This window comes from Ursus arctos, unplaced genomic scaffold (genome assembly GCF_023065955.2).
Source record: "Ursus arctos isolate Adak ecotype North America unplaced genomic scaffold, UrsArc2.0 scaffold_21, whole genome shotgun sequence".
Classification (NCBI taxonomy): domain Eukaryota; kingdom Metazoa; phylum Chordata; class Mammalia; order Carnivora; family Ursidae; genus Ursus; species Ursus arctos.
This window is the reverse complement of record NW_026622886.1, coordinates 49,998,232-50,023,101: the sequence shown is the minus strand read 5'-3', so window position 1 is coordinate 50,023,101 and position 24,870 is coordinate 49,998,232. Positions and strand designations below refer to the sequence as shown.

General features: G+C 42.9%; 1 protein-coding gene across 1 annotated transcript; it reads right to left on the bottom strand.

The window, feature by feature from the left end:
• Positions 1–475: 475 nt before the first annotated feature.
• CS (citrate synthase) lies at positions 476–24,445 on the bottom strand. The gene is made up of 11 exons (XM_026500276.4): positions 24,209–24,445; positions 12,176–12,226; positions 11,493–11,600; positions 10,285–10,350; positions 9,794–9,925; positions 9,351–9,539; positions 3,742–3,941; positions 2,992–3,121; positions 2,766–2,867; positions 2,357–2,566; positions 476–2,044 (listed from the first exon to the last, which is right to left on the bottom strand). Exons 1-11 carry the CDS (start codon positions 24,437–24,439, stop codon positions 1,874–1,876), a joined length of 1,590 nt encoding a protein of 529 aa, XP_026356061.2. The 5' UTR covers positions 24,440–24,445; the 3' UTR covers positions 476–1,873.
• Positions 24,446–24,870: the final 425 nt, after the last annotated feature.

The window sequence follows — 24,870 nt, the reverse complement described above, 5'->3', positions numbered from 1 at the left end:
GGCTTAGGACCACCTCTTATTTTGAGGACTTCCTTAAGAGAGACTGCAAAGAATAGGCATTCCACACAGTACCAGAGCCCTCTAGTGGCTCGGGTCCAGAGCTAGCAGTCCTCCTCCGTTTGCCCTTGGTATGGTTTGTTCTTTTCACCCAGGGGGCTGCACCAGTTTCCTTGCATTAGTCACAAGCAGTTGTGAGGTCTCAGCTATGGTCCTTGAGTGTTCTATCTTCCAACAAAATTAGGAAGGATGGGGGAGCTAAAGGTCAAGGACTTCTAACACTGAGGAAAAACAGAACTCTCCTTTGGAAATTTCATAGAGACCCTGTCTTATTAGGGTAAATGAATGTCAAACCCACCTAACGATAAAGGGATGTGCAGCATAACTTAGAACCCACTTTGTCCAGGATCTTGCTAGCCAGATTCCTTACCTTATAACAGAGATTCTTCCAGGCCTTATTTGATAGCAGGCTCAAGCATTGTTAATAAAAACATTTATTTTGCATTTTATACAGAACAACCTGAAGTCTGGATCATGACTTGACAGTTACCCAGGGGTTTACAGACAGTGTGTCCATCTCAGAGTGGTTCTGGGATTAGGGGTCCACACAAACACAGGCAGGAGTTGCAAGGGAAGGAAGGGGCACAGGAGGAGTGTATTTCAATCCTTTCTTAAAGAAAAGGCAGTAGAGCATTCTGAGTCACTGAAAACCTGTGCAAATGGGGCTTCTAAAAAACAAACACTGTACTGTGAGCTCTTGGCGAAGGGGCTGGATAAGGACCTTGATAAATAAAGGGATATTTCCTTGTAGCAGGGAAAGAGGAGGGAGGCCTACTATTTTTAATGTTCTCAGCCCCAGGACCTGATATTCAAAGGAAACCACATTCAATCTTAAATAATTTCCCTGCTCAGAAAGAAGTACCCATATCCCTGGAACCAGACTATGAAGATACCATGCTGGTCATTCCCAAGTCCTTATTTGATGGCCCATGGCATATTAAAATAAAGGGGGAAAGAAGTCAGAGGGTAGTGGTTTATGTTCCACAGAAGTGAAAACTCAGTTCATGTTAAGCACTGAAAAAGCCAAATGACTGGGAAGGACCACAGCTTAGACAGTGGCATATACAGCCTGCTGAAAGAGGTCTCTAGTGAGGACCAAGAAGGGGAGGTCCACAGCACCCTCAGCTTGAGGTGCAGTAGGTATAGAAAATCTGCAAGGAGGGGAGTATTAAAGTAGTGGGGAAAAGGACACTCCAGATCTTAATTTTCATAGGATAATTTAAAAAAATCGAACACTGGGTGCCAGTCACAACAAATGCCATGGCATTTATGGTCACCTGGTAGCATAAAAAAAATGCCAAAGATGTCCAACTAACTACAGGTCTTGCTAGGAAGTGTCTGTGTGCACGGGAGAGGGCAATGGGGCTTGATAAAGCTGACAATCCAACATGATTCCTATGGAAACAGAAGAGGCAGAATCCTGATTTGCTGGCCTATGAAGGGCTGGAGAGAGTAGAACCAAAAGCTCTGAAGTGACTACAGATTCTCTGCAAACAGCTTTGACTGAGGCAAAGAAGAGCCAGATTCTCACTCTAGAGATGGTGGGAGGCCCAAACCTAACCCATACCACATGCACTAGTCCTGGTCACCCTACAGTTGATGGGCAACTCACCAGGCAGGAAAAAGGAACTGGTTGGGGAAGAAAGGGTTACTTTTTATCTTTTAAAGTCTTAATTTATATTTTAACCTCAAACTTATTATCAGTGCCTCAGATACAATTTAATCTTAAGTCTTAAAAAGCCCCCTGAAACAAAACAAAATTATACTTTTTTTTAAAGCTCCCTCACTTTCTGGTAGTTTCCCCCAGTCTTCAGTTTTACCCTGACTTAGAGTCCACAAACTTCATCAGACCATCCGTGCTCATGGACTTGGGCCTCTCTAGTGGAAAGCCTAGGGCTCGGCTCCAGATGAGCTGTGCCAGTACACCCAGTGCCCGTGACACCCCAAACAGGACTGTGTAGTAATTCATCTCTGTCATGCCGTAGTACTGTAAGATAAAAGAGAAAAAAGTTTTGTTAAACGCCCCGAGGTAATGGCACGCACAAGTCCAGGGTGACAGAAACCTTAACCGAGTCAGCCTTAAATAGAAATGACACTAGGAAAAGTACAGTAACTGGGATTCTGAAAAGAGAACACTCCTTTCCTCCTGCCTGCACCTGCCCTCCGCCATAGGCAACTTTATCAAAGGGATAAGGAAGGAGGCATGAGTCCTTGCTCTGACTAGGAAGGTGACTTTCTGCATGGCAGCGAACATGGGTTTGGCACAAATTCAAGGGAAAGCAGGGAAGGGAAGACTCACCTGGAGCAGCACCCCACTGTGAGCATCTACATTGGGCCACGGATTCTTGGCCTTGCCCTGCTCTAACAGGACATTGGGCACAATCTTGTACAGTTGAGCAACCAGCTTAAACATGGAGTCATGAGGCAGGTGTTTCAGAGCAAACTCTCGCTGACAGGTATATCGTGGATCTGTCTTCCTTAGTACCGCATGGCCATAGCCTGGGACAACCTGCAAAGAATGAGGGTAAAAAAGCCAGTTGTATTCTCAAGTAGAAGTTCCTGTCTTTTTAAATTCTTCAGGATAGACAAATATGGGGGGGAAAAGTCTTCTCTGACTTAGGGGACCTCTTTTATTCTATTCTCAATTCTTCCAAATTGCACAATTTGGGTCTTGGCTTCTTTCCTAGCTGTTAAGCATCTCTGCTTACCCGTCCTGAGTTCAGTGTGTTCCATATGTAGTCTCGTAACTTCTCATCTGACACATCTTTGCCAACTTCTTTCTGTAGTTGTGTCAACCAAACAAGTACTTCCTATGGGTAAGGTTTGGGGAGTAAGACAGTATCAACACATATGCCAGCAGAGAATGCCAAAATCAGAAGAAAAGCGTGGGAGTAAGAAAAACATGGAGCAGGAAAAGAAAAGGAAGAGTCTTACCTGGTTTGCCAAACCATGCAGGGGCCCTGCTAGCCCGTTCATGGCTGCTGCAAAGGACAGGTAGGGGTCTGAAAGGGTACTGCCCACCAGGTGGCTGGTATGGGCACTTACATTGCCTCCCTCATGGTCACTGTGGGGGAAATGAGAAAGGAGAAAAGCTCTGGTAAGAGATGTCCCAATCTCACTACCAGCCTTTGTTTCCTAATCCACAGGGCTGGAGAGGTCACTGGTTGATGATGCCTGTGTGCCAAGCTTCCAGACTCTCACTCCAGCTTTAATAGCAATGGCCAGAAGAGGGAGCTCCTGGAAAGCTGAAAGATCACCTACTGTGACCAACTAGTACCTCTCCCCAGTTTCTTAGAAGCATTACTTTCTTCTTCATATGATTATATATTATATATATATATTATAATATATATATAATATATTATAATATATATATATTATATATTATAGACTTCCTTGACTAGACTCCTGGAAAGCTGAAAGATCACCTACTGTGACCAACTAGTACCTCTCCCCAGTTTCTTAGAAGCATTACTTTCTTCTTCATATGATTGCGGTTAGTTTCCGCACACCTCTAGACTTCCTTGACTAGACTCCTTTCTTGCCCTGTGTGATCCCTTATGCCATGTTTCCATCTCCGTGTTGCCTACCACCTGTTCCCAGAAGATGAGACTGTTAAGGAGCTTTTCTTACAATTCCCTGCCAAGCGGCCATCTGGGGGCTACGGTTCTGCGTCTAGCTTACCTGTGGATGGTGAGGTACAAGCGCATGAGCTCGGTGAACTGAGCATCGGTATAGCCTAACATGTTGGTGAAATTGTGGGACCAGTCCAGCTTAGAGTCAATAGCCCCAATACTGCTGCCCTCCCGGTAGAGATTCCGGTAGATCTTTGCTGCCACACAAGGTAGCTTTGCGATCAGATCCATACAATCTTCGTAAATCAACTGATGAGAGGAGGAAATGGGAAAAAAAAGAAAACGATTTATCAACAAAAAAGAATTAGGCAAGGATGTTGTTTGTCCTCCAGGGATTGGGCTACTTGGTTGATGGTTTTATGCTCAGTGGTTATATAGGGAGGTCAACAATAACTGTTTAACTCAATAATTTTATGACCCAGGCTCTGCACTAAGTGATTCACACATAATATCTCATGTATATCTTGTGTGTATTAAAACATTATTTCCGGGGCGCCTGGGGGGCTCAATCGGTTAAGTGTCTGCCTTCAACTCAGGTCATGATTCCAGAGTCCTGGGCTCCCTGCTCAGCGGAGAGCCTGCTTCTCCCTCTCCCTCTGCTGCTTCCCGTCCTTGTGCTCCCTCTCTCTCTATGTCAAATAATTTTTTTAAAGATTTTATTTATTTTTTTTAAAGATTTTATTTATTTATTTCCAATTTTTACCACTCAACGAATTACATAATGACCTCTATTTTAAAGATGAGGGAACTAAAGCTCAGAGCATTCAGTTAAATGCAGAAGTCAGATTTTTAAAAAAGATTTATTTATTTATTGGGGGGGGAAGAGGCAAAAGGAGAGGGGAGAGAATCTCAAGCAGACTCTCCACTGAGCACGGAATCCCATGCAGGGGTCTACCTCATGACACCTGAGCCAAAATCAAGAGTCAGATGCTTAACCAACTAAGTTACCTAGACGCCCCCAAAGTCAGATTTTGAAGACTTTTATGTTTAATCATGATCTTTCCCAGTACATGACCCAATGAATGTGCTAAGACACCAGGTTTTAACTATTAATTCTATGTTCCATCTTTCAAAGAAAATTCACCATATATGCCAAGGGTCAAAGACTGGCATTCAATTGTTAATTAATAACAAAGGCTTCCATTTTTTAAGCACTTAACTATGTAACAGGCACTATGACAGGTTATCTGCATTTTTTTTTCTTTTCCCACAATAGTCCTGTAAGGTAATACAGCATTTATTTATTTATTTATTTATTTTTTAGATTTTATTTATTTATTTGACAGAGAAAGACAGCGAGAGAGGGAACACAAGCAGGGCAAGTGGGAGAGGGAGAAGCAGGCTCCCGGCTGAGCAGGGAGCCCGACGCAGGGCTCGATCCCAGCACCCTGGGATCATGACTCGAGCCGAAGGCAGATGCCTAACGACTGAGGCACCCAGGCGCCCCTATCCCTCATTTTATAAATGAAGAAACTGGGGCTTGGCCAGGTCAAGTAACTGGCCCAAAGTTACCCACTTGGCTATAAGCATCATGTAGCTTAAACAATCAACTCACGGACACTCCTGTTTCATCACACCCTTACTTTCCCCTCCCAAATTACTGTTAGTGAATTCCAGACATTATATATTCCAACGTATAAATATTTAAGCATATATCTCTAAAAGATAAAAGCTATTGATAAATAAAAATCACAAAACCATTATCCCACAGGAAAAAATTAAATCCTCAATATCATTAAATATCTACTCAGTATTCAAATTTCCCTGATCATAAAGCCCCCCACCTCATTTGTTTGATTCAGGACTGAAAACAGCCCACATTGCAATCATCTCATATGTCTCTGAAGTCTCTTTTAATCAATGTTAAGCTCCCTCTTGTGCTCGCTCTCTCTTTCTTTTAACTTCGCAATTCATTCGTGGAAAATCGGATCACACAATTCTAGAGAATTTCCCAGTTTAGATTTTGCTGCTTATATACCTGTGATATCATTAAATGTGTTTCTCTGTCTACTGTATTTCCTACAAACTGAGAGTTCGATCTAAAGGCTTGAGTAGATTCAGATTCAATTTTTCTTTAGGAAGACTACCCGAATGAGCACACAGTGACGTATGGAAGTATTGAACCACTGTACTGTAATCGGAAACTAATATTACACTGTATGTTAACTGGAATTTAAACTTAAAACAGAAGAGACTACCTGATAAATAGCGTTGTGCTCATTTGTTAAGAGAAATATAGAAAAAGAAAAAAAGAGAAACACAGTTGGTAGAGCATGAGACTCTTGATCTTGGGGTTGTAAGTTTGAGCCCCACATTGGGTGTAGAGATTAGTTAAAAATGAAATCTTTTTAAAAAAGAGAAACATATAATCTAGTTGCCTGTGATATTAATAGCTTGCTCAACTCTTATGTCTCAATTTTATCTTCTCAAAGGGATTTTAAGTTCCTTAGGGAGAAGACAGGGTTTAGGTACTGTTTTCCTTTTTAAAACAACTTTTAAAAAGTATCAAACAGTGAATTTTGTCAATGCCACTGGATTCAATAAGAATACTGCCAAAATTAAAAAGCTACTTGAAGCAAGACACAGCCTAACACTTTCAGGTTCTCAAGAGATTACTTACATGACAATCATACTACTAAGTACACTTCCTTTATATCCCCCAAGGAAGTAGGTTACTTCCAGAAGCCTGCATCAAGTATATGCAGTTCTAAGAGACCCAGATTGATTAGCTTATTAATAATGCAAAGAACAGGATCCTGGGCTAGATAAACTGTTATCTATGGAATATATACTAACTTGCAAAACTATCTGGAAAGTATGAATGGCCGCATCAAAAAGAAAACACATCAAGGAGATCGTGTCAATTTCCGCTACGGAGAATGAAGTTTATGAATCAACATGTATCAGACCAGGTGTGACAATGTGGGATCCTTACCCTGCTTTTTGTCATGGTCAATGCTGTATAGTTAAGAAGAGATCAAAACAAAACAAAATCTGACAGAGAACTCCTGCTATTTCTTCTTTAATAAGCTAAGAATGAGGTGCTATTAGCTATTTGTACCAACACATTCTTCATCGATAAAGCCTTGGAAATAAAAAGACAATTAAGACATGCCAACGTCACAATTATCTGGAATAAAGGTTACAAAGCTGATTGTAATCACCAACGTGAGCCAGCATCTCTATTAGTAAAATCCTGGCCAGGTAGTTAGCTTTCAATCATTATTAAGGAGACACAGAAAAAAAAGAAAGCTAGTATTAATGGCGAAGAGCCCCTTGGGGGAAAGAAACTCAAGTCTGAATCTGGTCTCTATCACTTATTAGCTGCATGACCTCGGGCAAGCTACTTCTCTAGTCCTCAGTTTTCCCATTCAGTAAAATGAGAATAACAAGTAAAATCTACCTCATAGGGTTGCTCTGAGGATTAAATCAGATAATGATTATAAAGCATTTAAGCATAATATGTGGCATGTTTTCAAGAGTTTTCAGGTGTTTGGATGATGATTTTATTATAAAAAATTCAAAACATATGTATACCGTTCATTGGCTTTACAAAGGTGGCATTATCAGCAAAACCTGATCTCTCAGCTACTTAGCAAATTTTACTGAATTCAACATCTTAAGGCTATTTCACAATTACACAGCTGGTTGCATCATAGCAATCTCTTGGTCATGAGTGAAGTGAGGTCATTCAACAACAGACCTAACTTCTTCAACTCAATAGATTATACTATGTATCTCTGTTACGGAAGAAATGTTGCATGCAGATCATCCTCTTGAGGTATATGTAAAAAAAACAGTATGAACTGATGGCTCTAGTAACAACTCAGGTCATACATAAACGCCTCAACATAGATTTGTAAACAGAAATAACCAGCCTAATGATGTCATGCATTTCTACTTAAGAAGCCTATGGTTAAATTAACCAAGGCAGAGAATTGAACAGAAAGAGTGTGTCTGGCCTTTGAGAGAGATACAAGGTGTAATAGCAAAAGAGCATGAAGTTCTACCAAACTAAAGCAATTACTGGTGCTAATATTTGTGCCGTGTCAACTTATCAGACACACAGCCTAAGGCTGACAAATACATCAGTACTGCTTATATAATACTCTCCAAAAGATCGGCAACGTCCTGGAATATATACAACACATTCACCTCAAGACAACCACACTCACATGACATCTCACGAACAGGTAATGGCAAGACAATCAATGACTATACGTTGAAACAAGATTCATTTTAACGATTCGATAAAGGATAGTATGCAGCAATGAAGCATGTTTGGATGCCTCGGAAATACCTTATAGGCATCTATTGTAAAGCATGAAGCAGCTGTTTTCTCCCCCTCTTGTGACAGTCAAGACAACAGCACTGTAAGCAGTAACGGGCACATCTGAGTGGTCAATTTCTAAAAGAGAAGTTTTAAAATAGGAGAACTGCTGATCTCAATTTCACCTTTTCTGTCAGGGTGACCCACACAAGTAAGAACTGCTTGAATAGCATTTAAAAAAGAAAATGGAAAGCAACAGATTCAGATTATACAAACTTCTGAACCTGCTCATGTATGGCTTTATATATGCTTCAAGTGCTTGTGAATGTGTATATTTTCTATCATTCCTATACCTTCCTTCTCAATGCCAACCAGACTAATTTCAAACTCACTCTCCCCCGAGAGCAAACACAATTCTTTATACACAGTTGGCACTGAGTAAATATTGACCAACCAAATGAAGCAGGATTTGCCAAAACCCCAAGAGGATTGCATCAGCCCAGTGGGCTACGCATGCTCTTCTGTGCCATGCATCAGGTGAACTCTGGGGGGGCTCTCTCCTGGTCAAATCATCTAGCGTACTTGCTTTACAAAACGAAACCATTCTGTTCCCATATTATCTGTCTCCAAACAAGAAAAGAAAATGAGATGTCCTGCTGTAAACCTAGCCAGATAACTTGTCCTTTACCCAGTGTCTTGTAAGTACCATGTAGGGTACTGGAAAGAGGATGAAAGGAATTATGTACTATGCACTGGGACAAGGCACAATAGTCTTTACATACTCTGACCAGTTCAAGCTATTAGGGTCACATTTCATTTTCAGAAAATAAAGCTCGTTTGTGTCTGGATCCTACTTCCAGGACACCAACCATCCCTCTGCCTCTGAGAGGTACCTTGAGCCGGACAGTACAGAACAGTGGCTCACTGGCATTAGTCCTCCTAGACTCTAGAACTGCCTTAGCTGCCATTCACCTAACATCTCAAGGTTCTCTTTATTTGAAGAACAAGAAGAAGGGACTTTCTGGGGCTAGGGTAAGACTACTCCGCGAAATCTTCCCCAGGGACCCTGCAGTTAAGTCACATCCTTTCCAATGTTCCAACAGCCCTGTGTAATACCTCTATTACAGCAAGATTACTGAATTGCAATTTTTTACATGTATATCACCCTAACCAAACCAATAACCTTGGTGATAGAAAGCATGTTCCATTTATCTATGTAATCCCAAGGACTGAAAGAAAGCAAGCCTAAAATAAAAATTTGTTAAATGAGCTTCTGGCATAACTCAGAGAAGCCATTCTTCTGAAGATTCTACATTCCTTTTTCTTCCTTCACACTCAAGTCCTTTGAATCCCCACCACACGTCAATCATTGCATCAAAATTTCCTACCTCCCAATACTTGGTTCGGTTGATACCCTCTGCATATGCTCGGGCAAAGTTACTTTCACTGTTGAGGGCTGTAATGGCTGCACTGAGCTGAGACATGGGGTGTAGATTGGTGGGAAAGTTGTCCAGCATGGTGACCACATGGGAAGGTAGAGCTGCCCTCTTTGCCCATTCTTTTGAGAGCCAAGACACCTGTGGAAAGGGAAACATTGCTCAGAACACTAGGCAAGGGAAAAGAAGAGAAATAAAAAGACAGTGACAACAGAGTAAAGAAAATCCAAGAGAATTCAACCCAGGCCACTTATACAGCAGAACTCTGCTCTGATTCCTTCCCCTCACTACACATCACTATAAACCACCACCCAGAGCCAGATCAGGATTAAGTGTCTGAGATTAGAGAAAGGCAAAGGAGGAGGAGAATGAGAAGGGCTAATATCCTGCTTTACCTGTTCCTCTGTTGGGATTTGTCCAGTTACCAGCAACCAAAATAAGCCCTCTGGCAGGGGTTCTTCACCCCCTTTAGCCTTGGGCAGCAGTTTCTGGCATTCAGGGATACTGTAGCCTCGGAAACGGATGCCCTTGATGGAAAAGAGTAAGAGGTGCAAATCTTAAATTTATCAGCCTGGAAGTTACATAATTGACTACTCTCACTCTTATCACACCTTTTAACAAGTTAGAATTTCTAAAGCTTAAAAAAAAAAAAAAGAATTTTTAAAGCTTAAATCTTCACATAATTCTGTTTGGTACTTTTAGTTTTACTTGTTGATATACTGAAAATGTAGACTTGTTCGTCAGTTTTTCCATATGTACCTATTTTCCATCTTCCAAAACACGAAGGCAGATGCTTTGTTTCCCTTACCCTCACCAGTCTCATCCATGGTGTGCACAACAGTCAGTAAACTCAGTGATTATTAGTACTGACGTGAGGGTCTCTTACCTCATCAGGATCAAGAACTGATGTTTCATATACCAATCCCTTCATGCCTCTCATGCCACCGTACATCTAAAGAAAGACAGGATGTAACCAGTAGTCAGAATAATTCAGGCTAGAGCTTGTTAGTGTTTCATGGGATCTGAGAGAGGAAATACATTCTCTGACTTGCAAGACGTCATTTGTGGGAAGATTTCTGAGGAGGAAACTTAAAACTTTGTAAGAAAGCCTGCTAACATTGGAAATGAAATTTTTAAGTTGAAAAATCGCTATCTTTATTTAATGTGTCTGCGTCTGTTTGCTTCCTTTTCTTCTGGTATTTTATTTTATTTTTTTAAAGATTTTATTATTTGACAGAGAGGGAGAGAGCAAGTAGGGGGAGCAGCAGGCAGAGGGAGAGGGAGAAGCAGGCTCCCCGCCGAGGAGGGAAGCCCGATGTGGGGCTCGAGCCCAGGACCCCGGGACCACGACCCGAGCCAAAGGTAGACACTCAACCAACTGAGCCACCCAGGCGCCCCTCTTGTATTTTATTTTTTCTTCTACCCACTCTTACACCCTCATTTCCACCAACCAAAGTCAAGAGAATGGGATCTACAGGGGCGCCTGGGTGGCTCAGACGAAGGCCACTGCCTTCGGCTCAGGTCATGATCCCAGAGTCCTGGGACTGAGCCCCACTTCAGGCTCTCTACTCAGTGGGGAGCCTGCTTCTCCCTCTCCCTCTGCCTGACACCCCCCCCCCCCCCCGCTTGTGTTGTCTGTCAAATACATAAGTAAAATCTTAAGGGAAAAAAAGAAAGAACGGGATCTACAACAGGGAAAGGAGATAGAAGACCAAAGGCTAAACACTGCTGTAGAATTATTTGAGCTGCTCAGACTCTTCAGGCTGGAGAAGCAGCCATCCTAAAACTGTTCTAGATGGCCTGCTAGAGCTGTGGTATAAATGGATGACCAGCACAGCATTAATTCTAACAGTCCTGGCCCCAAAAGCTCAGGTGTTGGGAAGAAGAATAGAAACTTCATTCATCCCTCCCATAGGTAAATTAGGTTAGGCTGAACTATTAAATTCACAGAAAAAAAAACAGTCTAATTTCTAATGAACATCATAAGCACCAATATTTCCATGTATGGGACAGGATGCTTCTGAATAGTCTGTGAAGAGAATGGTACTTTTGTTTTTCCAGCTACTTTTTCCAGCCAAAACCCCATAATCTTACCATGTCCACAGTGATTTGGCCCACCACCGTCTTCCCATGTTGCTGCCTGAAAGTCTTTATTCTGGCCTGCTCCTTAGGTATCAGATCGGCCAATATGTCTTTCAAATTCTAACAAGAGAAGTAGAGAGGTTAAGTGATGGTCAAAATGTTGATTAGATTTTTCCGACAAAGTAGGTATATTGAGACTGCTTTTTAGAATTTGGCTCTCTCTGCCAGAGAAATCTGGACAGATGCTCTGCAGAGATGAGGTAAAGAATTAGGCAGAGAGGGAAGGGAGTGGAGAGTTTATTATTTAGTAGGTACAGAATTTCAGTTTGGGAAGATGAGAAAGTTCTGGAGATGGACAGCGGTGACTGCTGTACAACGATGTGAATGCGCTTACTGTCACTAAACTACACACTTAAAGACGCTTAAAATGGAAAATTTTATGTGATGCCTATTTTATACAACTTAAAAACATTAGGCAAAAATATTTCATATTCCGATCTCACTACACCACTGAATAAATTATTTCTTAAAATAGTAGTAATACTAATAGCTATAACAACAATAACAATGGACACCTCTCAGAGTTACTTAGGATAACGATGAGAGGCCAGGTAGTAACCAACTGCTGCTCCCCACCCAACCATCCTAGGGTCAGACTGCCTCAGTGATTCTCAGTCCTCTTTTCCAAACCTTACCGTAGAGGAAGCACTGGCATGCCGAGCAGCAAGAAGAAGACAAGATGCATTCTGAAAAGAAAACACAAAACCTTATGCAACAGTTACTCTTCCCTCCTATATATTAACAAGAAGGAGTAATAGTGACTCATCCTCTTTCTCTCCACCTTAGCCTCCAAGGACAGTCTGACATAAAAAAACTGTAAAAGGCCCTGAACAGCTCTGAAGGAGTTCCCAGTCTGGAGGCAATTGCAGATTTCACTCTGCGTCTTGCATCCAATAGCTTTAGTAGCATTCCCTGAGGAGAGGCTCTTTCCCATCACCTGGGTTTCCGGGCTGGGTTTTGTTAGGCACAGAAAAGGTCAGAGAGGCAGCTGTTAGAGTACCCAGGCCATCCCAATCTAGCCGTCAATAGTTCTCAGTGGCCCTCAGAAAAGCAAAAGAGGAAACTGATCAACTACTTAACCCTGCTGGTAAGATCTCTCCAGCACCTAGTCTTTTGGCAGTACTTCAACCTCTCCAGCCTAGAGAGCCCACAGGCAGAGGCAGCCTTTCACCACACTACTTCAAAGGTTCCTGGAAAAAGCAGAGAAGACAGAATACCTACAATGTAACAACTGACGGACTACTCAACAACAGCACTGGGAAACTAGAAAACTGGAAAATTGCCTTTCAAGTGCTGACAGAAAATAATTATTAAGCTAAAGTTGTATATCCAGGTGAGGAAAAAGTCTTAACGAAGGGGGTGAAGTAAGGACATTTCAGATAAACAAAAGCTGAGTTTATCACCTACACAACTGTACTAAAGGAATTTTTAAAGATATACTTGAGAACCGTAAAGACAGGTCTGAGATTCAAGCCTATTCTTCACTACAAAGATGAATAGTGTAGCTAGGCTATGTTTTCTATGTTTAGAGATAGGTTTTTCTCCCCAAAAGAAAAGCTATTTTCTATGAGAAGATTGCTGAGTAGCAACAGAAAGTTCTACACTGCCTTTGAAAAGGACAACCAATTATACTAACTAGCTATAAATTTGACAAGATTTAACTTTTCTGCACAAGATTATTTTGAAGATAAAATGAGATAGTCAAAGTAAGCCTCATCTATAAAACTGGTGTTAAATACCCACCACACATCTCACAGGCTGTCTTGTAATAATTAAATTACAATGATGTGAAAGCACTTTGCAAACTAAAAAGATTACATACACATACAAACTAATCCATGAGCAAGACCAAGCCTTTCCTGTCTTTGCCAAAAGGCCAGATACACCTTTTCTTGTAACTATTGCATTGCTGTTGGATTGTGCTGAAAATCATTTGAAGCAATAGTACTGTGTAAACTCCCAAAACACTACATGCCTAAAGTGAGAGTTCAGTAAGGCTGGAGATTTTTTAGAATTTAGTACTCCTTCTGTTGGGGCATCAGGGAGAACTGAAAAGGGATGAGATCCTTCAGAAAAGGGGGATGCCTGGGTGGCTCAGTTGGTTAAATGTCTGCCTTTGGCTCAGGTCATGATCCCAGGGTCCCAGGATTAAGTTCCGCATGGGGGCTCCCTGCTCAGCGGGGAGCCTGCTTTTCCCTCTGCCTGCTCTGCCTGCTGCTCCCCCTGCTTGTGCTCTGACAAATAAATAAATAAAATCTTTAAAAAAAAAAAAAGGTGTTTTTTTTGTTTTGTTTTTTAGAGAAGGGGGAGGGGCAAAGGGAGAGGGAGGGAGAATCTTAAGCAGGTTCTGCACCAAGCGAGGAGCCAAGCAGAGCTTGATCCCATGACCCTGAGATTATGACCTTAGCCAAAATCAAGAGTGTGAAGACCGCTTGAGATTCTGTCTGTCCCTCTGCTCCCTCCCCCTGCTCCTCTCCCACGTGCACGCACACACACTCTCTAAATAAAATCCTTAAAAACTAAAAAGATTAGAAAAATAAAAAATAAATAAAAATAATCAATTCAGGGGTGTCTGGGTGGCTCAGTCGTTAAGCGTCTGCTTTCGGCTCAGGGTGTGAACCCGGCGTTATGGGATCGAGCTCCACATCGGGCTCCTCCGCTGGGAGCCTGCTTCTTCCTCTCCCACTCCCCCTGCTTGTGTTCCCTCTCCCGCTGGCTGTCTCTCTGTCAAATAAACAAATACAATCTTAAAAAAAAAAACAAACAATTCAAAGCTAAATTCAGAGAGTACCAAGTAAGCTACTATGTCCCTAAAGCAAAGGGGGACTACCTCAGCTTGTTAACCAGGCCTGAATTTAACTTCTTTCATTAACTTCCAAAAGAGTCTCTTCTGCCTCACTGAGGACCACTGGGGCAAAAGGAGGTAGCACAAACAGGCCGTTAGTCTCTTCACCCTACATGGGGTAAATGGGAACTTGACCTAGCACCTAAGAAATAATTTTACCTTTTCTTACTAGTCACCAAAAAGGGTACAAGAGAAAACATGCGAGTAAGTTCTATTCCATGCTCCACGGTCCCACAGATCCCCTGTTATAGAAGGGCCACCTCCCAGAGACTATATCAGCCCCGCAGCAGACCTTTTAATTGTGGGTGGTTGGTTGTTGTGGTGGTTTGGTTTCCAAAAAGGCTACAGGGGAACATCTCATCTGAGAGAAGAAAGACGTTAAAAATCTCTTCATAATGATCATTTTTCCACTTTTTTTTTTTAAAGATTTTTTATTTATTTATTCGACAGAGAGAGAGAGAGACAGCCAGCGAGAGAGGGAACACAAGCAGGGAGAGTGGGAGAGGAAGAAGCAGGCTCATAGCGGAGGAGCCTGATGTGGGGCTCAATCCCACAACACCAGGATCACGCCTTGAGCCAAAGGCAGACGCTTAACCGCTGTGCCACCCAGGCGCCCCCATTTTTCCACTTTTAAATCATCTTTAAGTTTCTATAATGGCAGGGACACCCTGCTGGCTCAGTCGGAAGAGCATGCGACTCTTATCTTGAGGTTGAGTTCAAGCCCTGTTTCTACTGCCCTTTTTGCCACTTATTACCTATGTGATTCCAGCCAAGTCATTTAATGTTTCTATGCCTCCATTTCCTTATCTGTAAAATGGGAATTTTTAATAAAAAAATCTATCCAAGCTCAGCAAAGAGTGACTGTCCAGATCTTAATTAAGATAAAAATGGAGTGATGCCTGGGTGGCTCAGTTGGTCAAAGTGTCTGACTTTGGCTCAGGTCATGATCTCAGGGTCCTGGGATCAAACCCCACATTGGGCTCTGCGGTCAGCAGGAAGTCTGCTTGTCCCTCTACCTCTGCCCCTTCCCCTTACTCATGCTCTCTCTCTGTCTCAAATAAATAAATAAAATCTTAAAAAAAAAAAAAGACGAAAATGGAATTCCCTCAGCTTGGAGGCCTTTTCTTTCACAAATATGAACATAAAACAAAAATAGCTTCTTTCCTCCTTGTGAGAGAGAACTGCTAGAATTAATGAGCTGCCCTTTTCTTTTACTTCAAGATAAAACAAACAAACAAAAAACAACAAAAAAGAGGAAATCAGAAAGAAAAGAATGGCAGATCACCTAACAAGGCTGTGAGAATGAGACATCATTTAAAGGAATCAGATGGGTCATGACTGCTGCTTTATTATAGTCATTTCTCAGATCTATTTATATGAATGTTACTTTAAAAGAATGCATAGGAAAAGACACTTAGAACTGAACTATCACCCCACTTCCACCATCAGTGACATCTTCATTACCTTTGCACTGAGCATCTTTGCCATTTCATGTGAGGGGCTTCAGGAGTAACTTAGAGGGCTGACCTCAACTGTCCCTGATCTCCATCAGCAACACTTCTTAGCCAGATCTCCACTTTGCAGAGCAACACCAGTTTGTGGATAGTGTGGCTATGGAGCTATAGACTAAAGCTAGCATATTCTGTTTCTACTGCCCTTTCTGCCACTTATTACCTATGTGATTCCAGCCAAGTCATTTAATGTTTCTATGCCTCCATTTCCTTATCTGTAAAATGGGAACAATATCAGTATCTATTTCAAAGGATTGCTGTGAGGATTTAATTAAGTCAAGACTTACAAAGCTCTTAAAATGACGTCTGGCCTAAAGCAAATACTCTGCATTTGTTATATAATAAATATATAAAATTAAACAGTATGGCCATTTTCTCACACCCTTCAGCATCAGGATTAGTCATGTTTTTAGCTAACCCTGCAGCTTAAAAGAAAAAGAAGGACTGAAGAAATTAGAAGGACTTTAAAGGCAGCAATTCATTGATATAACCACTCGAAAGCGCAGAACAGGAAAAATTCAAGTTAGGACAATTTTACCTAATGTAGAAGACAGAGCACATAACTTGGAATTTGGAAAAGAAATCTGGGTTCTAGCCCAGCTCCATTACTAAATAACAGACATCCAAAGCAAAACAACTAACTACAGTTGACTCTTGAACAATATAGGAATTACAGATGCAGACCGGTGCCCCCCCCCCCCATGCAGTCAAAAATCTGGTTATAACTCTTGACTCTCCCAAAACTTAACTACTAATAGCCTACTGTTGACCAGAAGCTTTACTGATAATATAAAGTCTATTCATACCTATCTTGTATATATATAGACTACACACTGTATTCTTACAAAAAAGCTAGAGAAAATGTTACTAAGAAAATCATAAAGAAACGAAAATATATTTGCAGTACTATACTGTAAAAAATCCACATATAAGTGGACCAGCACAGTTCAAACTATGTTGCTCAAGGGTCAACTGTATTGTTTCCCTTTCCTTCTCCATATTTAGAACAACACTCAAGGTACTTAGCTCAAAGTCTGATAAGTCTAATAAGGACATATGTAAAGGTACTCAAAAGCCTTGCTATTTAGTATATGACTGCCTAGCCAGCAGCATTAGCATTACTTGGAGCTTGTCAGAAATTCAGAATCTTGGGGCGCCTGGGTGGCTCAGTCGTTAAGCGTCTGCCTTCGGCTCAGGGCGTGATCCTGGAGTTCTGGGATCGAGCCCCACGTCAGGCTCTTCCGCTGGGAGCCTGCTTCTTTCTCTCCCACTCCTCCTGCTTGTGTTCCCTCTCTCACTGGCTGTCTCTCTCTCTGTCAAATGAATAAATAAAATCTTTACAAAAAAAAAAGAAATTCAGAATCTTGGGGCACCTGGGTGGCTCCGTCGGTTAAGTGTCTGCCTTCAGCTCAGGTCATGATCCCAGTGTCCTGGGATCGAGCCCCACCTGGGGCTCCCTGCTCAGCAAGGAGCCTGCTTCTCCCTCTCCCCCTGCTTGTGCTCTCTAGCTCTCTGTCAAGTAAATAAATAAAATCTTAAGAAAAGAAAAAAAGAAATACACAATCTTGGGCCTCACCTCGGACCTACTGCATCCAAATCTACAGTTTAAGAAGCTCACTACGTGATTCATATGAACAATAAAGTTTGAGACACATACATAGTTTAAAGTGTTAAGCAAGGGAACAGAAGGGTAGAATGTAGACCCTGGGATGTATAGTTATTAAGATCAAGTGTTAAATCCAGGCTCTGCCACTATCTTGCCATGTTACCTTGGCTATATGACCTAACTTCTAAGTCTCAGGTTCCATGTCTCTAAATGGATAATAATAAAGCCAATTTTGGGGTAGACAAGTAGACTGTACAAAATAATCTGCATGAAAGCATCTAGAACAGTGCCTTCTACATAAGCGAGTTCAATAAATAAATATGTGTTTCTTAGAAAAGTGTTGGCCTATTACCTACCATGTCAAGTGTCACTACTCTCTCCTAGAGTTGGATTCCGGGAAAGAGGCAGTCAAGCCTGAGGAAGGGGTGAACGGGTAATTCCCTCTACCTGTAGAACAGGAAATAAAGCCCTGATTTCCGTTTTAAGGGCCTTAAGAGCCTCCCGATCAAAAGGGGAGGAGTCTCAAGGAGAGGAAACAAATTTAACTACCCAGAACAAATGACTAGAAAGGAGATACTGGAGGACTCTTACACCAAGGCTACACACCTCAGTTCATCTACCTCCTAGCTGCCAAAGAAACCTGCTGAATAGCTTTGTATAGTACGTTCAGACTATACTCACTGATGGGACAGGCAGATTACAAACCTCTGAGTCATCCCTGAACTTTCACCTACCAGCTCCTCCCCCTAAATCCCAGAGGTGTGGCAACTAGACTTTTGCCTTCTGGTAGCATGCCACGTGTAGAGTCACCCTACTGGAACAGCAGCTGTCAGGTGAATCAGAGAGTCACCTCATTCAATAGGTCAGCTCTTTCATGGGGAGAGCTACTTCCAAAAACAAGGGCCTGGCTCACGTGTTTGACAGCCAGGATTCTCTGCAGGGTGGGGGTGGGGGTATTACAATCACTAAGAGGCTTTCTTCAAACCTCAAATGCTGCCACCCCTTGCAAGAACTCTCCTAGTGAGTTCGCTATTATTGATGAACTGCACTGTAGTTCTCAAATGTGCTAGAACAGAACAATATAATTAAAAGAACCACTATCTTAAAGGACCAAGAGAGGATAAGGACAAATAGTAAATGCAGGAAATTCTGCCATGCCAAAGACTTGCCTTGCCTATAATACTTAGGGTATTTCTGGAATAGGGTATTGGATGAATCACCAAAAATCATCTGAAACTACTCTCTCTTCCCTAAAATTCTAGGAACAAAAGAATCCTATTTGAATAAGCACTTTAAAAAGTGGTTCTTTCCCTCTTACTCCTCTTAGCCTATTATCATTGATCCACACCCTGGACCTTTACTCCAAAGGGGAAAAGCCATTTTATTTGACCCTCCATCCCAGGCACATACAGAACATGTCCTGCAATATATCCAAGAGCTCCAACATTAAAAGCCTGAGAGAAATGCTCCTGATTTTAATAGAGCCCTTGTCCTTCATCAAAAAAATATCAGAGCTTGCCAAGCCAGCAAAACTGGCTTAGTTGATGAAGCAAACACAATGCACTAATAACTGGTAGGAAAAATCTTGTGCTGCAAAGGCTTCCAATGCAGAAGGAACGACTTGCATTAAGGGAAAAAGAACACGCATAAGACAAAGGCTCCTCTCTCCCCAAAACCAGGTCAGAGAACTAAAGCCTTCTAACATTTGTGTTTCACAATGGTGATATTGGAAGTCAGCCTGCACTACTTGGTCAGGCCACTTAACAGCCAGAGCACAGTAATCTTCAGATTTCATACATTGACCCCCTTCATACTGACAGGAGTTTCCTTAATAATTCTATCTAATTGTCATTTTCTTTTTTTTTTTTTAAGATTTTATTTATTTATTTGACAGAGACAGACAGCCAGCGAGAGAGGGAACACAAGCAGGGGGAGTGGGAGAGGAAGAAGCAGGCTCCTAGTGGAGGAGCCCGATGTGGGGCTCGATCCCATAACGCCAGGATCACGCCCTGAGCTGAAGGCAGACGCTTAACCGCTGTGCCACCCAGGCGCCCCTAATTGTCATTTTCTAACAGACTCTTCCCTACAGATTCACTCCAAGGAAGACCACCAAAGACCTCAGAAAATACTCAAGAGTCCTAATTTTGCTTTCAACAGAAATCCTTACAGTTCTTTAACAAATATTTTCTGAACGCTTACTTATTCTGCACATACTACGTGTACACTAGTGAATAAAGTATATAGGATCTGCTGTCCTAATTTCTGGGGAACTAGTAACTGTTCTCACTTCCACTAGGAGTACTTACAAATTTTAGTGCCTAACACTTTGGTCCAAAAATTGATAAGAAACTTTCCAAACTTTCCTTCCTTCCAAAGATTTTATTTATCAAAGAGAGCGAGCGTACAAGCAGGAGGAGAAGCTGGCAGAGAAGCAGGCTCTTCACTGAGCAAGGAGCCCAAAGCAGTACTAGATCCCAGGACCCTGGGATCATGACCTGAGTCGGACAGGAACCACCTGAGCCATCCAGGGATCCCGAGAAACTTTTCTAAAGGCATTTGAAAAAAAGGTCTAGGAAGATAAACCTAGAGAAAATAGCCTAAATGAACTATTGCTTAGAATAATCACTTTTGAAGTACATTTTTAAAATAATCACTAACTAAAAAAAAAGCCCAAATACTCAAAAATTTCATATATATATTCAATAAAGTTGCAAATAAAAAGGCCTGCATGTGGCTTTACTGGCCCAACAGAAGGGGACCACCAGGCATCATCAATCAACAGAAGTACTTGGGGGAAAAAAAAAAACAAGTTTCCAGATCTCATCCCACCTTTGCTGAATCAGAATCTGAAGACAGGATTCATGAATTTGCAATGTGAACAAGAAACCCAGGTGATGATGCCCACTGTGCATTTATAGAACTTTCACCTTTTTATTATTTTTTTCTCTTTTAAATATATTTTAGATTATTTATTTATTTATTTGAGGGACAGAAAGAGTGAGAGAGTGAGCACGAGCCGGGTGAGAGGCAGAGGGAGAAGCAGACCGAGCAGGGAGTCCAACACAGGGCTCGCTCCCGGGATCCCAGAATCATGACCTGAGTCGAAGGCAGACACTCAACTGACCGAGCCACCCATGTGCCCCTATTTATATTTTTCATTTCTTTCGGGGTGGGGAGGGGCAGAAGGAGAGAGACAGACAGAATCTCAAGCAGGCTCTATGCCCAGCACTAAGCCCAACTCGGGGCTTGATCTCAAAATCAAGAGCCACATGCTTAAAACAAATGAGCCACCCAGGCACCCCAAGAACTTTTAAAATGATAATGTGTTAAAAGAAATACAGGGACCCAGGGGCGCCTGGGTGGCTCAGCTGGTTGGGGATCTGCCTTCAGCTCGGGTCATGATCCTGGAGTCCCTGGATCAGGCCCCACATCGGGCTCCTTGCTCAGTGGGAAGTCTGCTTCTCCCTCTGCCCCTCACCCTGCACTCTCTCTCAAATGAATAAAATCTTAAAAAAAAAATAAACGAAATACAGGGACGTAAAGAATCTGGGTAGTTCAGGAGCACTGGCTCAGTCGAGGGTGTGTGACTCTTGATCTTGGGGTCATGAGTTTGAGCCCCATGTCGGGTGTAGAGATTGTTTAAAAACAAAATCTTAAAAAAAAAAAAAAAGAAGAATTTGGGCAGTTGAGGGAAAAACTGAAAGACAGTCAAATAGCCAGAAAGACCTACTGCTAGCTTGCTTCACTACTGCTTTAAATTTCATGCCCTACTCAACTTTATCACATAAAGCACTGAAACAGGGCAAAAAGAATTACAGTGTAGTTTTAGAGAGATCCACATCTGGCTTCCTACCTTCTGCCCACTTGGATTCTAAGAAACAGGAATGCCAGTCTTCCCTTCTAATGATCCACTTTAGCACTGCTCACCTCACTGCTTCCTCACACCCACGTATTCATCTGTTACCAATCTAAAGGCCACTAGGAAGGACAAATGCAGGCATCCCACCATTAGCACACGAGGAGGCTTTACTTTCTGTTTTCATCTTTAGCCCATCTAGTAAGCATCAAGGAACTGACATCACTCTGGGTAGGCTGGTAACCAAAGTGAAGGCACACAGATTTGAGTGCTTGCCTTTAAAGTTCTCGGCTGTAAAGGGCGCCTGGCTGGCTCAGTTGGAAGAGCATGGGACTCTTGATCTTGGGGTTGTGGGTTCAAGCCCTATGCTGGGTGTACAGATTACTTAAATAAACTTAAAAAAATGTTAAAAATATAAAAATTAAAGTTCTGGGCTGTAAGCCTAACTTACATTTCACAGAAAAAACTGACTTAGTTTTGTTGAACCCAGTTTCAGACAAGGATTTATACAGATGTTCAGTGGTGTAGGTCTACTGTAAAGGAATAATGGGTATTCATTTAAGTGATACCTTCTTGAAAAGGTCTAGAAATAACATAAAAACACTTTTGGCTTGATTTTCTCAAAGTCATTGAACATCCTAGCTTAGAGGAGCAATTCTCAATGGTACAAGAAGTAACTAGGATTTGTTAAGTCACACTGGTGTTAAGAGTCCAGAAGTGAATTGGTGGCCATACTCTAACTCCCAACCCAAATCCAGACCCAGATCACATGTGAAAAGATAATACATCATAAAGCTAAGGCACCCACAGCTGATACTAAGGCCATTGCTTAGTATAAAGTCATCTGGGTAAACAAGAAGTCAAACAGTCTGGAGGCTCTGAATTTGTCGCTCTTCAACTCAGGTGTTCATTAAATTACCTTAAAGTGGGTAAGGTGGAACAACAACGACTGGCATTTGTGTCACCCAGCAAGGTTAAAAAAAAAATCTCTTCTGAGAAAAGTGAAACTACATCTGACCTTGAGAATCAAAGTGGTAGGGTGGTGAGTTCTCCCAGATCAGAAAACTATTTATTTTTGCCTTTTAAAGCCTACCTTAATAGCAAGAGTAAAACTGAGTACCAGTTAAGCTGCAGGCACATCTGGAAACCTCAAGCAGGTGCTAGCAATGCTGACAAACTGAACAGGCTTCCTGGTATCCTGGTCATTCTACTTAGATCTCAGGAAATTTCCACTCCTGCGTTTTTTGGGCTTTGCTAGTTTTAAGGGTCAAAAGACTTCAAACCGCTTCCAAGTTACAGGTTTCTGGGATCCTTAGGTTCATTCCTAACAGTAAAGTAAACAAAACAATAATGATTCTACAATTATGTAGCGCTGTCATCCCAAAAGCTTTCTGGGCTTCCCCCAGAGGCTTAAAAGACAAAATATATTCAAAAGGTAAATTCTAAAAGCTTTTTCAAATTCACCGAAGGGTTAGATTATCTATCTGGTCCGGGTTAGGAGCTCCGGAATGAGCTAATTATAGCGTCGTGTCCCCTATTCTGCCAAAACACTATCTAGAACTTGCTTCATTTCCCAAGAGGCTTCCTTACCCTGTTCCCTGGCAGCAGAAGAAGCAACAGTCAAGTAAGACAAGTGTCTCCCAAATGATCAGTCTCCACCTTGCTGCTGGGTACCTGGAAGAACCCCAGTGTAATTCTACAGGCTTCACCTTAACTGCCAACCATGCAAGGTAACACACAGCAAAACCATTCTAAGATTTTCCTTTCCTTCAGGTGCTGGCAGCTTTAATCTGCAGAAGAGAAAGTATAAATTCTTTGCAGAAGTCAAGGTCACTTGTGGGACTGTCCCTGCCTGGATTAGAGGACTGGGACTCCCCCTCTACACAGCAGTTTCTCTATTTAAAGAGCTAAGTTACCCAGAGACAAAAGTACTGGCAATTTGAAATTGAAAACACCATTACCTGCAACAAGATTCCTATGATCCAAAGGCAACAGAATTCAAGTAAATTAGGGCCTCAAAGAATGAGAGGACTCTCCGGGGTTGACTTAAGAGCAATAGCTAAACCTGAGTGAGCAAGTAGTAGGGTTGGTCATGTGACTTTCGCAGTACTATATCCTGCCCAGTATCTTCACTTATTGGCCTGCGGTTTGGAGGAACAATCTTTCTGGTTCTTTCTCCAATCATATGTGATAATCATGCAGAACATTTTACAGAAGGGCTCCACCCCACCCAAGCTCCTCCTATATGAAGACTAAGTGCAAGAGTCCCAAGGACAAAAAGGACCAGAGTCCCACTCCACTAGCAGGAACTGCTAAAGCTTGGTCACTAAAAGCTTCAGAAATTGGTCGGAGAAAAAGGCAGTTTAGGAACCGACAAGGCCTGCCCTACAAAACAGAAGCCGAAATTAGCCACCGCTCCAGCTCTGGTCCTGGGACAGTGAGCACATCTGTTCACCCTTGCCACTTCTCCTACCCCCGCACCCCCTCCTCCAAACAGGCCCTTTCCCTAACTCCAATGGAACACAACACCTATGTTCTCCACCGGCAGCTCCTCTTTTTCCCAGGGCTCTTCCACCCTAGACACGCGGGTGACAGCAGGGTCCGAGCTCTCCACCCGCCCAAGACCGCACGCCGGGGGCGGGCAGCGCTCTCTTCACCCCCAGGGGCAGAAGGCCAGCGTAGCACATGGTCCTGAGAGCCCCACAGGGGGCTGGCGGCCAGCCGAGCGCAGGGCCCCTTTAAGGCTCGCGGGGGTGCGTATGGGTAGGGGAGGGAGACCCCGGCGCTGGAGGGCCTGCAGTCGCCTCAGCCCCACCCTGGGGCCGCGCGCTCCCTCCCAGAGTTGCTCACCTTGGCTCCGAAGAGCCGGGCTGCCGCAGTGAGTAAAGCCATGACGGGCGAACTCAGGGATCTGGTGGGGAGGGCAGGAGGGGAGAGAGCTGCGGCAGGAACGGGAGCCGCCGCCGCTGCACCAAAGGCCGCGCCGACGGGTGGACAAGGTTGAAAGGAGGTGGCTGAGGGAAAGGGTAGACAAACCGGCGGCGGCGCCCAGCCCGGGGTCCTCAGTGAGGCCCCGCCCATTGCCCGAACTCGCTCCCGCCCCTCTCAGGGGACTCGCTTCGGGCTCGGCCATTGGTCCGGTGTGTGTGGGGGCGGGACCTGAGCCGTTGACAGCAGTTGTGGAGGGCAGGATTGGACCGCCTGGGTTAGGCTAATTAAGGATGGGTTGGTGCGGGGGGACGTGTAGGTGACTAAATATGTGCCTGATAACTCAGTTAACTTCCTTCTTAGGCTTCCCTTCTTGTCCTTAATACATTTGGGGTTTGTTCTGATGTGAATATGAGAGAAAAAGGCCCCAAGGAGTCCGACCTTAGAAGGTCCTCGGAAGCCAATCCCTTAACATACTATCACCGCTACTGATCATTGCGGGCTCCTCCTACCCTGTTGGCACGCTTTCGTGATCAATGTCTTTGGTGAATGACTTAATGGCCATAGAGGTGACGTCATGTGGA

What these genes read in the sequence shown, in the direction of transcription:
- CS (XM_026500276.4), bottom strand. Translation starts at nt 24,439, where the DNA reads ATGGGCGGGGCCTCACTGAGGACCCCGGGCTGGGCGCCGCCGCCGGTT. An exon ending in ATGCCAGTGCTTCCTCTACG is followed by an intron (nt 11,601 to 12,175) that starts GTAAGGTTTGGA and finishes TTCTCTTGTTAG; the next exon opens with AATTTGAAAGACATATTGGC. An exon ending in ACCGAACCAAGTATTGGGAG is followed by an intron (nt 3,942 to 9,350) that starts GTAGGAAATTTT and finishes TCCTCTCATCAG; the next exon opens with TTGATTTACGAAGATTGTAT.